This window comes from Epinephelus lanceolatus, chromosome 23, assembly GCF_041903045.1.
Source record: "Epinephelus lanceolatus isolate andai-2023 chromosome 23, ASM4190304v1, whole genome shotgun sequence".
Lineage (NCBI taxonomy): Eukaryota > Metazoa > Chordata > Actinopteri > Perciformes > Serranidae > Epinephelus > Epinephelus lanceolatus.
Window position 1 is genome coordinate 14041832 of NC_135756.1, and position 14239 is coordinate 14056070.

The 14239-nt window shown below is 41.8% G+C and overlaps 1 protein-coding gene and 1 pseudogene across 2 annotated transcripts in view; both read right to left on the minus strand.

The window, feature by feature from the left end:
* The window catches only part of cacna2d1a (calcium channel, voltage-dependent, alpha 2/delta subunit 1a), a 173328-nt gene that overhangs the window by 101022 nt on the left and 58067 nt on the right, over positions 1-14239 (minus strand). The window contains exon 4 of the mRNA XM_078164982.1: positions 3254-3313. Within this exon, the coding sequence (XP_078021108.1) occupies positions 3254-3313 (60 nt within the window). The remainder of the gene's footprint in view (positions 1-3253; positions 3314-14239) is intronic.
* On the minus strand, positions 32-1637 carry LOC117249652 (ubiquitin-conjugating enzyme E2 D2 pseudogene; annotated as a pseudogene). The gene has a single exon (XR_013490366.1). The product of XR_013490366.1 is annotated as a ubiquitin-conjugating enzyme E2 D2 pseudogene (transcript).

The following is a 14239-nucleotide window of genomic DNA, read 5'->3' on the forward strand; positions in this document are numbered from 1 at the left end:
TTTATTCTTCTCTGTTGTGGCGTGTGCTATGTTTATTCTTTTTTTTTTTTTTTTTTAATGGTTTATGTAACTTTATTGAAGGGAAAACTAAAAAGAAACAGAGCCACAAGTTGATTATCAACCATCAGCTTTGCATCAATATTTTAGGGCTACAAGAAGACAGTGTTCGAGTGGGTGTCAAACTAAGAGCTCATCTACTGGCTTCTAAATAATGAATAAAGGAAAAATAGCCTTTGAGGGGAACCACGTTTTTCCAACTGTTCAGCCATACGATCCACTTAATTAGCAGAAACATATCAGATATAAGAGCCTACCTTTATTAACATGCATAAAATACAACATTGAAGTTCTTATATTTTGTTTCCTTAACATTGATATATACTGCTGTGCTTCTCTGTACACACACTTTGATAGTGGAATAAGATACACTTCTTTCCTCAGGCAATAGATTACTATGCTAAAGATCAGAAGAACAAACTGACATCACACCAGTCCAGGAGCCACCAACCAGTTTCCCAAATCTGTCATATGATTGGCATTTTCCCATTAAATGCAGAATTTTACCAACTTTTAAAGTTCAGAATTTACAGGTATGGCCGCAGACAGGCTTCTCTATAAGTGCTCTGAAATCCAGCTGACGGTGACGTAAAGATCGACCGCACAGGATCCAGCCAACCAACCGGACCGCCACGGGGTCGATACAGTCGCATCAGATTCTACTGTGTGTGTGCAGAGTAAATGACTAACATCACCAAATCTTACTGGTGCATGCTCGAGTGTTCAGAATCATGGTGATTGCTTTTTTTTTCTTCTTTTTTTTTTAAACTCCGAACAAACTGGGAGTCGATACTTCACAGAAACTGGCACGTGTCCTAAAGAGAAAACACTATCTTCTTATGAGCGCGCAGGTGGAAAAATAAAAATAATAATAATAAAGAGGGGTAAAATGCTCTGATTGACAAAAAGGAAAAAGTGAAAAAGAAAAAAATAGAATCCCGGATTTCTTTTGTTTGAACCAGCAACAACATTTTCCACCAGCTCTCCACATGATGACATCACATCGTGTATTTGTGTGTCCAGTCTTTTGCCATTCTGGTGTATCTCGGACTATCTGTTTTGTAGATTCGTGCGATCTCTGGCACTAGTGGGTCATCAGGGTTTGGGTCACATAGGAGTGAGCAAATGGAGAGAAGAACTTTAGAAATACTAAGTGCAGGAAACCACTGTGATCTGAGAATATCCAGGCAGATACTGCCGTTACTGTTAATATTTGGGTGGTAAATTCTTGTTGTAAATGCAACCTTGGGTGGTTTGAAGGGGTAGTCTGTTGGAAAATGAATTGTCAAGAAGAAAACACCTCCCTGATATGGACTGTCACTAGGTCCCATGATTGTGGCTTGCCAGTGAAACATGTCATCGCCCACTGGGCCGGCTGAGCACTGTGCTGGAGGGTCACGAGCCAGGTCGTTAAGCTCCTTGTGAATCCTTTTCAGGGCCATCCTGTCTTGATGTTTCACTTAAAGGGTTTCCAATCCAAACGGTGGGAGGCAACCGTGCTATGCCAGAAAGATCCCGCTATCCGTTAAATAACTGAGTCAACTGGACACGGCCTTTCTTTTCGAGCTAGCGCAGTTAGCTAGCGAGCTAAAACTACGTAAGCGTGGAGTCGGTAACAAAGATAACCGGCGGTGTTTCTCCTGCCGAGCGACAGACGGTCCGTGTCCTCCGTTAACCCTCACTTCCCCCGGAGTTTAGAGGTCTTATATTGGATTATTAGTATCCCCGGTTGGGGCTGAATTCGTGCCAGGTGAGGTGAACCTGGTCGACAAAGCTGCTGTGGTGCTGTCGGTCGCTGCCGTTAGCCTGTCTCTGCTGTCCTGCTATGTTTATTCTTCTCTGTCTGATGAATCAAGAAATGCTGAAAACAGGAGGCACCTACGACGTCTTCTAGTTCTGATCGATTTTGTTTGGGTAAGCCGATTTGTTTGAATATTGTGACGCTGTGTTCAACCGAGTTGCCGATGAGTTTACGCCAGTCCAACCATCTATTGTTTGTATAGCCTACATTCCGATTCTTTTCCAAAACTTGCCTAAGTTGCTGACTTCGCAAGGTGTCCTGGGAAATTTCATCTATGACTTCACTGAAAGTGTGGGTCGAGGCTCCCTTGGAATCTCCTCACCTCAATTCTGTTTTGGGACACCACTAGCCTAAACGTGAACGTGCACAACCAAGTGCAAGTGGGTATTTCGAGGGGAAGTGTGGGTATTGGGACCAGCCCTTAGTATTCAGTCTATCTACGTACCTGCACATAGTCCCCACCTGTGCCTATCTACATTGTTGGGGAGATATGTAATTGATTCCAGTATGGCAGAAATCCCCATAACATTAACCAGAAAATTAAGTGCATCTGAGGCCAAAGGAACATCAAACTCAGTGAGTTATATGACGTAAAAATAAATCTATCCTTAAAGAGGAACTTTCCTTTCCTGTTTCCTCATCGCAACACAGCATGCAAGAAGGTGAATAATGGGAACTTTTAATGGAAAAGAATCATTAAGTATTGGCAAGCCACACTGAGGAGTTTTTTTAAGTTAATAAGCTGAATGGCAAAGTTGAATTTCTTTGAAGTTTTCTCTGCCACAGCATGTACACTCGATATCATTTGTCATTTGTTAAACGGCTGCCAAGAGCGTGAGGCTTTTCTTATTGCAAAGCAGGGGCAGGAAATTTGCAATTTGCATTTATTATGAAACGGCTAAAACACAGCATCACTGGCAACGAACGGCAGAGAGAGAGAGAGAGAGAGAGAGAGAGCTGCATTGTAATTCACGTGGAGACTATGGGGCGTTCACTGGACCTGCAATCTGGTAAAGTAATTGAATGAGTAAAATAATAGTGTGTTCATATTATTTTCTGTACGTTCCCTTAATGTTTTCTTAATACTATGATTAATAGACTACATCAGAGTGAGCAGTGTGTGTGTATGTGTGTGTGTGTTCATAATAAGCATGCCTGGTTGTTACTGCCCATTATGTAAAATAATGGAATTCAATCTTGTATAAAGTCATTACAGCACTACTGTCACTATAATGAGATTTGCCATCCAATTATTACAATCATATTGGATCATGAATAACATGTCCCCCCACCACCCCGTGCTCCTCTTATGGAGTTCACGGCACCACTTGATCTGGATTGTAATTCAGCCAGTGGTAATGAACATATCAGATCGGGCTCCAGCCGCTCGCTCACCTCGCTGTCGTCCCTCCACTCGTGGTCCATCTGAAACTTTTCTGCCTCTGTTGCCAGCCTCTGAGAGAAGAGAGAGAGGAAAGAATACAGCATGTTAATACATGTTTAATGTTCTCGTAAAAAACAAGACATTTTGGCTCTGAGGCTACATTAGTGTCAACGTCATGATAATGGCTTTGGCCCCAGCTCACACTTTGTCCAAGGATGACAGTTTTTGCATTAGCTGATTTAGAGATTTGAAAAGCCATGTGCAAGGCAGCTGGAGAAATCTCCACACCGGGTCAGCTTAAAAACAAATGCAGTAGAAAGTATGGATAATTAAATATCAGAGCTACATGTATCTAATACCTACCATACACTGGAAGACATTAAAATGCTTTAGAAAGACTAAAATCTGACAACCTCTAACACACACATACTATAAGATTTTGCAAAGATTCACATGTTACAGGCCAGAGGTCTGTATACTGTCCTCCTTGAGGTGTAGCAACCACAATTTGACAGCAAGCCAAACTCCAGTTCACAGAGACATCAGAGTCAGGATGTAGCATTCAAGCTCCTTTAATTATTGCAGACTCTACTTTGTGAACACGGAGTGAAACTGAAATAACAAAAAATATATTGTAATTACTGAAAGGTCTATACAAAGGGAAGGCATCTGCACAGGCATGGTTAGCTTAGCATAATTAGCATTAGCAGAATTAGCATGAAAATTGCGAGCATTAGCTTGGCTAACATGAACAGTGTTGACATTAGCATCTTTAGCGGCAGTAGCTCAGTCCATAGGAACTTGGTTTGGGAACCGGAGGGTCACCTGTTCAAGTCCCCGTCCAGACCAAAAAAATATGAAGCGTGGACTGGTGGCTGGAGAGGTGCCAGTTCACCTCCTGGGCACTGCCGAGGTGCCCTTGAGCAAGGCACCAAACCCCCCAACCACTTGGAACGCCTGTCATGGGCCACTTAGTGCATGTATAGGTCCTGTTTGTGCATGTGTGTGTTCGGACCTGTGTGTAATTGACAACAGAGTGAAAAAATTTAATTTCCCCTTGGGGATTAATAAAGTATATAAAATTAAAAAAATAAGAATAATAATTAGCATTAGCATTTTTTACCATTAGCACTGTTAGCATTAGCATCTTTAGCATTATTGCTGTTAGCATGGTGAAATCATGGTTAAGACAATTTAGAGAATAAACCAAAAAGGAAACCAAGAGACACCACAGGAGGATTATTGTCACAATATATATTAAGTGGCTCACAGCATGAGAGCTAAATGCTTAACAGTGACAAATCAACATGGCTGAATTAAACGCATGGTAACGAACAAATTTGAAATCCACTTCCTCCAACCATGAACTCAGAAAGGTCTCACAAATACTGGTTGCTGAGATGGTAACAAAGGGATTAGAGCTTACAGTCAATGCTTGCTGAGGCGAAACAAAAGATCACAGCAGACAACCCTCTGATGGCTGGAATGGTATGATACTGAGGCCTGAGGCCTACCTAGGCTTTATAACTTCCTGTGGGTAGAACTTCCTGTCGATGGGACTTCCTGTTGGGAAGTCTGTGCAATTCAATAAACTGCCAAAGAGGGCGCCAAAAAGAAGGAAATGCCTGAATGGCAGAACAGTCTGTGTATGATAAAGATTACTGACGCTCAACTGTGATGCTAGCCATATTGTGTTACTTATCTTGCGTGTTAGCAAGCAAAAGTAGTTAGACATGAGCAAACGAAAGCAGTGTGAATCTCTTGTCTGTTAAATGCCTGTATGTTTCTCTGGGCTATATTCAGTGTGTTATATTGTATTCTATTATTTTGCTGGCTGTTGGTGTCAGGTCTGTTGGCTTGTCTTTAGTTTTATGGTGGTGTCGGTAACGTTAATGTTAATCTCTTGCTTGCTCACTGAGTAAACTGTGTATGTCTATGTGTGGGAACCTACGTGTTAAAGGTACAAGTGGGTGGGCGGCTCGTGTGCATACTATGAAATATGATCCTGCTGGCACCACTGTTTGCAAAGTCACTATTTGCAGAACTACAACTATATTTGTTTTTAGAATCTTTCCCATCCTGCTCCCATTGGAAGATATTACACCACACTCCCTTTAAGAAATATGACATATTGATAATTCCTCACATGTCCGCAAAAACACATAACTCTAGATACACAAGATAAAAAGGTGTCATAAGTCGACAGTATCCTTGTCAGTTCTGGCGTACAAATTTGCGTACAAACTAAACACTTTGGATTTCTTGCCTCAACTAACTACGAGCCTCCGTTGGTTAGCTGCACCATTTTAGTGGGAGGAGACTGTGGGAATGGAATGCTCAGCATAAGTTCAATCAGGAAGACTTTCTTTATGCTGTATCCATTCACTATTCTCTCTCTATCCCACTTCCACCAATCAGGTGACTATGCATGTTCCAATCAAACCTTGCCACAATCTCCTTCAGCCATTCATGTTGCTGCTGCCAAACTTTAAATCTGTTCTCCTCTCTGCTCCTGTCAGCTGTCATTTTAGGTGGAAGCGTCATGCCCTCTTCCACCCCATTCACCTCCAGTCACCATATCCAGAGCCCAGGACGAGCTCATCAAAAGCCCACTCCTCTTCACATCCAAATCCTCAGCTCCCTCTTCATCTCATCACCACCACCAACAGCATCTACAGTAGACTCCATAGGTGGGGTTCCCTAATCTACTACATCTTCACCACCCTCCTGGAATAGATGACATCATGATGGGGTCTAATTGCCAAAGACTTTCCACATTTGTCATACTTATGTGCCCATGTAAATAAATATTCTTCTCTCTCCCAACGAGTCTCTTCTCTTACCATTGTATTTAAAATACGTATAAAGAAATGCTACCTATGTGTGACTAGTATTAGTCACACATAACAGAATAAAACTCACAGAACTTTGCAGACAGCATATTTTCCATTCACAGACTGTATAGAAGAACTCTAGAGCAGGACTTTTTCAGCAGTGGCAGGAGGGTCTGGCACACACGTCTGCAAGGTCGTTAATTAGGTCATTATATGACAGCTTCTGACCGAGTTCTGCATTGATGCTGATGACAGCAAAACCACTTAGATGTTCCAGTCCCATTGTTGGACGCAGGTATCTCTTAATGAGCTTAAGTCTCAGTAACTGTAAAAACACCTTGAAGTGTGACGCTGCAGCTGCACTGTTTGCTGAACCAGTGGCAAGCACAGCTCAAACCGTGTTGTGTTTGAGAGGACCTTAATAGGAAGGGTCATTGCAATACATATGATTCTGATTGATGATGATCATAGTGGGCTGTTTTGGTGCCCCCTCCAGCACTGGTGCCGTACGCACAGCATGTCATGGGCATATTTGTACTGATGAGTGTCAGATTAAAACCATATATTGAGCTTAGCATCAGTTCAGGCGGGACACGATGTCAAGCTCAGCTCACATCCCAGCTACATCAGCTGGTGAATTGGTGAATCTCATTCAGGGCGCCCTATTTAAACTGCTCTGGCCTGCCTACTGATGCTGCTTCCTCTGCAAGCTGCTTTGCAACCTGCCTCCACCCCAGCTCCTCCTTTTCATGTTGTTTCTGACTTATAAATTTCATATCCGGGGGATCTTTCCTGCTGCCCCCCCTGCCTTAGGCTTTCCATGTAGGCGCATGGAAGGACAGGGAGGTTTGCTCTCTCTGCCATAGGCTTTGTTTGTTTGCATGTGGAAGGGCAGCTCTCTGCCATAGGCTTTGTTTGTTTGCATGTGGAAGGGCAGGGAGGTTTGCTCTCTGCCTCAGGCTTTGTTTGTTTGTACATGGAAGGGCAGCTCTCTGCCTTAAGCTTTCCGCATAGGCACTTGGAAGAGGCTTTCTGCGTAGGCCTCAGGAAAATATACTACTGCCAAATATAATACTGCAAATGGAAATAAAGTTTTCTTTGACTAAAGTGGTCCAGACTGAATTAACACCAACTCTTGCTCACTCCACAACTCCACTAGTTTCTCCTTGTTTTTCAGAATCAAAGAGAAACAAGACTTGTTCACGTTCTTGCACCTCCTTGGAGTCCCTTCCATGTTTACTGTCTGCCTGGTTTGCTGCTTCCTGTTTGGTGTAAAGAAAGTGCAGCCATTGGTAGTTAACCATGTTTATGTTATTGAACTTTAGCATTTGCATGAGCCGAGACTAAAAACTTTAATTAATATTAAACATGTTTGATTTTGTTGGAGCATCAAGACGAAAGAAAGGCTGACTTAAGACAGCTTGGACTGAGTTTTATGACCACCTACACCAAACAGTCAAGATCAGGGGAACACGCAGCAGCTGAGGTAAAACTGTCATGAGTTTATTCCGACATTGGAAATTTGTCTTCAACGGTGAAATCGCTTGAAAAGTCATTTAATGTAAGGCCAGCATAACTCGACAGCAGCTCAAAAAAAGTGTTGCTGAGGCAGGAACTGTGAGTTCAAGGGAAAATACCTCATTTCCTGTCAGCACCTGCAGGCATAAATTAAGAGTAACTGTGACACAATGCTGCGCTAAAATTAGACAGCCACCTATTCCATCTTTCTTCAGATCTGGTCCTAATGACTGGGTTAATGGGTTTATAATGGGCCCAGCTTTTAATCTGTACCTGGTCTAGAAATGCACTGTACTATTAATTTCCCCAGGGAAATATCAAACCCTGCTCTTCCTGCTTATGCGTACGGCACTGAGGGTTTCAAGTCACACAGAAGGAGCAGAGACTTGATGGGGGCAAAGCAGTAAATTAATTTATGAAATGAGAGGAGGAGGGGGCTGAAACAATGAATTATTGAATTAATTCTGCGGCAAAATTAAACAAGACAGTCGGAGAATCTGGGAGTGATGTGGAGTGATATTAGTTGCAGTGTTTGGGCACAAAATCAGACCTTAAAGATGACACCAACTGTGCATTTGTCTTTGTTTGCAATTTTGGAATCACTCATCCAAAAGCACTACAAATCTTAAACCACTTGGCTGATATCATTGAAGCACCAAAACAAGACAAAGTATGCATAATTCATGCGATCAGTTCATCAGAGAGACAACAGCCTGATGGTTGAGAAAACACAAAAGAAGGAAAAAACCATCAATCATCTATACTGACTCCAAACTCATCCACAACGTAGACATTTCCACAGCAACACTGCCAACGTTTTTTAGCCTCTTGTTCCTACGCTGCTCCTTTTTTTCTTACTCAAAGAAAACCTCCCGTACTGCATAACCAATTGGCACCAAGGCAACATTTTGATAATGAAAACTCCCTCCTGCAGATCTGGCTTCAGATCACTCATTGTGCCTGTACACCATGCCGTCCCATAATGCATGCCGGGGGCTGACACTCTTGCGGTCTGAAACACGGTTACCTCGACAGCCTCTCAGCTGTGTCTCATTAGGGGGGAAATTTAGCAGCAGCTGTCAGAGACGCTGGGACCTCACGGCTGGCAAAGGAGCAAAGGTGAAAAAGAGATGTGTGTGTGTCTGTGTGGTTCAGGCAGGAGAGAGAAGATTCACTGCATTTTAAATGCTAAACATCTTTGTTTATGTTAGCGTGCATGCATATGTTATTTAAGGGAGAAAATAACTGGGCTGCATTTAAACAGCATTTCTGGTATATATATCCTCTCAGTTGGTCGTCCACCCTTCTGCCACTACTTCATCTTTTTTTATGTCTGTGAATCTCCAGGTATCTAACACAAACATTTTTGTTTTCTTTTTGAGGAATATGGCTCTAGATGGGTGGATTATGATCACCGTCCTCCCCCAAAAAACAGCAGTATATGTTGTCTTTAATTGCACCTTATTATGGCCCATATTTGTGTACTGTTCAGTGGCGACCTCTAGTGGCTGTAGTAATTTTGACAGGAGCAGAGGAGGAGGGCAGGTAACGTAGTATAGAGGGCAGTAAAGTCTGTGTATAAAGGAAGTCGAGGTGGATTGACTGGTCAAACAAACACAGGACTTTTAACTAGGATACCCCCCTTCACATCCCGTCTGAAACCATTGTTGACTGATTTTAACTTCTGTGACAAAAGTACTTAGGACTGTTTGTTATTAATGGGAGAGATGGTGCAAAACAGGGGAGGCACCTTTAGTAATTATTTAAGTACTGGGGAGGGATTTATGTTTTTGTTTTGTTTTTCATATTGGCCTTTAGGCGAGTGATATACAACTTTAAATGGTTCTATTTATTTTAAATACCCTCTGAACCCCAAAACCCACAGGCAGGTTTGAAAGACATGTATTTATTTTTTAAAAATAGCCAGAAACTAAAAACAAACACAAAAAAAAACAGAAACTGTCAACAGATTTTCAAATTTATAAAAGTCCTTGAACATATCATGTGCGACAAACACTTCAGCCAGTAAACATAGCTAAATCTAAACTAAAAAGAAAGTGATATTTCACCAAAATCACTTTATTCTACATTTCAGGTTAAAAATTTCACCAAAAATAAACCTTTTGAATTAACCACATCTTGTATAAATATTGACCCAGGAAGGGTCAAGATGAATCAAACAAACAAACAAGCAAACAAACAAAAAAGTCACACCCCAGCTATCTCCCATCCCCTAATAAATGATGAGCAATCCCTTAATGTAACCCAAACCATTATCTTTTCCTAACCCTAACCAAACTGTGTCAGATTCACTATGCAAAACAGAAGTTATTGGATGTAACTCCAGTTCTGAGACTACATGAGCCTGTCACTCATACTCTCCAATGGTCACGTTGTTGGTCATGTTGTTATGGAGGTCAATGGCAAATAAGCTATTCTGTAATTTAGGCATGAGGACATGTTGATTATGGTGGCCTTTTTTCTTAAAGGGAGTCTACATCCATTTTCAAAATTCATACATGTTATTCTGATGGCAGACAGTTCAAACATATTAGTAAACATGATCAACTCCCTTCCAAATCCCAAAACTAGAGTGATAACATTCTGTTGGTACAAAAATCAGTCTCCAATTCAACGTCTATGAAGCAGTTCAAGACTTTATACCCTATGACATCACAAGTTTAAGACTTAGTTCTCTGGTTTCTGGCTTTGAGAGAGAGTAGCTCCTGTTCTCAGATATTGATTGGACTGTCCTAGGCCATGGAAATAACATGCTGAAATTCTAAATTTAGGTGGTATAACCCTTCAACATGTACAAACACACGGTGCCTTTGCAGATTCATTTTCCACTGGCTCCACAGAGCTGCCTTGACTTGATGGGAATATACTGTTGGTTTCCTGTCAGGTCATTATTGATGCAAAGACAAATTGTGTTGTGTGTTTCAATCAATCTAATAAACTACTCATCTGATGCTGTGGTCACAAACCCATCTATAGTGATTTACTCTGGAGGCACTCCTGTATTAAAGCTCAAAGCATCATCACACAAATAAAATAAAGGCCAACAGAAATTTTTCTGAAGTGCAAACAAAAGCAATATGCCAAGAATTGCCACCCCATATACAGGTAAGTGTCGAGATCAATCATTATGGTCACGTTTTAACAGTCGTGTTCCTCCCAGGGCGCATTTCAGCTGTGCTTTTAAGCACAGGGAGGCTCAGCTTCCGTGGGACCTAATGGAGTGGTAGGCGGGAGAGGACGCTCGGTGTATGCGTGATGATTGGAGGAATTGTCTAAAAGGCTGAACCCCTTTGTGATTGACAGTGCTTTGGAAATACACACATCGGCGAGTGGAGTCTTCTGACAGAGTGCCGTCCGGTGTTCCTTATTTCCATACGCCATATAGCTCATTTTCACCGTTTGTACACCCATCTGAAAATCTGTGATGTGTGTTTTTGTTTTGCTGTGGTTCTATGGCATGAGTGTGGTTGAAAAACGGTTTCAATTAAAAGTTGAAAGTTGCTGCCTCGCTACAATATGACAAACTTTATAATGTAAACTTAAAGTGTGACTGGTGCAGCTCGGCTCCAACAGCATGGGTAATGAGCATCATTACTGATTGCCAGAGTGACTCGCTGAGCAAATTCAAATTGTGCTCTCGCGAGAACTCTGGATTTCCAGGGTACTGACGTAGTGCATTTATTTTGAAAGAGAAAGTATGAAACGTGAATGTGTTACTGTAAAACATCATAAGGGATTTTAGTGGAATCAACTAATTTCTTATCTTAAGTTTTATACATTCAACTTAAAAAGTCTAGTTTTCATTTCCAGACAAGTTGGTCAAGAGATTTGATTGAAATGATGAGTTGAATGAATGTAATACTGAGTGTTCACTAAACTCATTAAATCAAGTTTCTAAAGAAACATGATCAGCATAGTAGTGGACTTCCCAGCATGCAGTGTTTGAGAGTTAAAACTGTAGTTTGAAGAACATGATGGAAACTTGATGTTGATGTTGATGACAGCCATGGCTGTAATTCACTTGCAAGCTGACGATCATGAGGGACCTGCTAACTCGGTTTGTAATTCCTCTCAGCCAACGGTTATAGCTCTCAGCACAGATTTCCAGCAGCTGTACACGCACACACACACCTGCCCACAAACACACACACACACCCACACACACACACAGAGGCACAGGCACTCATTAATGAGGCTCTGTACAGCAGACCAACGGATCACAGAGTCAAAGGTCAGCAGCTGTTGCAGTTTCTTCCCCTTATCTGCTCTTTGATGTTAAAGCCACAGTCTCACAGCGCAGTCCTGCCACACCTTTAAGTGATGTCGGATTTACAGCGTTTCACAAGTTTAACACCCGGACACACGGACACATGTCAGATAATAAGTCAGAGACACAAGACGAACTCACAAAAATGTGACATATCCCAAACTCAGAAAAACTAGCCTATCAGTAGAAAGTGTGTAAACTAATGAGGATAAATAAGCATGACAAAAATATGGACTTGCTAATGAGCTGGCATAAAATTTAATGATATCAGCAAGCTGCTATAGAATGACTAATGAGAGCATATTGCACAGTTAGAGAACAGCTAATGAAGATGATCTATGTCTGGTGCATGCTGGGTAGCTTGAGAAGAAAAAGTCAGCACTGATCCTGAGTGGAGAACATGGACACGTCTAACTCCGGTGCTATAAATGCACTTCACACGTGCAGCCACTCGGGTACCTGTAACTGAACATGAGCTTTACCGTCCATGCACCACAAATATTAAACATTAGAAAGAGACAGATTGAAACAACAGAGAAAACTGGGCTGTGTTACAAAACATGAGAAAGTGGGGAAACAAATGTTTAACGAGCTGCAAGTGGCCGCTGCATAACAGATGCCCCATAAATCCACTGTATGCATATGCACAGAGAGTGTGTGCGTTGGTGTGTTTGTCTTCTGTTTGGAGGAAATGAATCACGTCCACTGTAATGCCTTAAATCTGCGACTGATGTCACTACATGGAGATCCAAATGGAAAATCGCATCATTCTGATAAAGAAACATGGGAATTCTGAGGAGCTTTTCACACCAAATACATAAATGAAGTAAAGCAAGTATGAACCACATTAACGTATGTGTAACATTAAGTCAAAAAGTACTCATAAATACACATATCGGTAGCTTCATCAGTGTACAGCAATATTTTAAATTTAGGTGACTGGGAAACAGACTGAATTTATGCTATGTGAGGATAATAAAGAATGAGATAAAAATGTATGATCCATATGTGTAACTGTTTGATACAAACGTGATGAAGAGACGAAGAAATTCCCCGATCTCTTTGTTCTCAGCAGCAGCAACTAGGCCTGTCTCTGTAATCACATTATAGACTTACCGTACAATATACCCTATGGATTTGACTTCTATCATTTTGCTGACCTCCATATTGCCTGTTGTGTTTACATGGGTGTTTGTTTACATCAGAGGTGAGGTGAGGTAAGGTAAGGTAAGGTAAGGTAAGGTAAGGTAAGGTAAGGTGAGGTGAGGTGAGGTGAGGTGAGGTAAGGTAAGGTGAGGAAAGGTGACGTAAGGTAAGGTAAGGTAAGGTAAGTTGAGGAAAGGGTAAGGTAAACTTCATTCTCGGAACCCATCGGCTGTATTCAGCGTCTGACTTCCGGCAGACGGCGATACAGCCTCTGGGGGCAGACCCCCGATTTTTTGGCATTCCGGTTTGATTTGGGCGGAGAAGGCGAATTTCCGTTTCCAACTTCCGTTTATATATAAGTAAATATGCTGAACCATTGCGATGGATTCAGAGTTTGCAGTGACGCCAATTATATTCCGCCTCATTAGTTCACTGCAAGGAGCGTTTAACCTGGCAACAACTGCAGCCGGTTCAAACGTGATTTATCAATATCACGCGGACTACAAACAGCCTACAACCGGAAACCAGGGCTCTTCCGCTCTTCTTCCGGAGGCAAGATCTTCAGGGTTTGCCTACAGACTCTACATTCAGTGAATGTAGAGTCTGTATATAGAGACTAGGTAAACTTTAATGTCCCTGAGGGGCAATTTAAGATACAGACAGTAGTCATGAGTACAACAAAACAGACAGTACAATACATAACACACAGTATCTAGTATCACACATTATCAGCATCTGCACTTTTGGAGTTAAAGTGACACAGTTCTGTTAGTCGTTAGCTTGCTAACCCCTGGCAACAAGCCTCAAAGTCCATCATTTGTAGTTTTACCCTCAAACAACTTCATGCTTCACTCCCTAAATCCAACAGAACTGTGGTAGCCAAAGTGAAAATGTTAATGTAAAACAACAGACTATAGTGACCAAACAGTGGTATGACACTGTGAGTCTGTCATGTCATGCCATGGGGCCCAAAAAGACTTTTCCCCAAAGACTTACATTGTGAAAGAGACATCTGAAAATCAGCGAGTACATTGTTTTGAGCATCACACCCCCTGTGGAATGACTCATTTCACCATCAGGATTTGATCTTTTGGGTCAGATAACACTTTGAAGGTCTAGAAGAGCTGCACTATTAAATTATTTTATCCACATTCATGTTAGAAGAGCGCTAAACCCGAAGTTAGCTGTTTGGCTGCTGTAAGTCTCTAGTG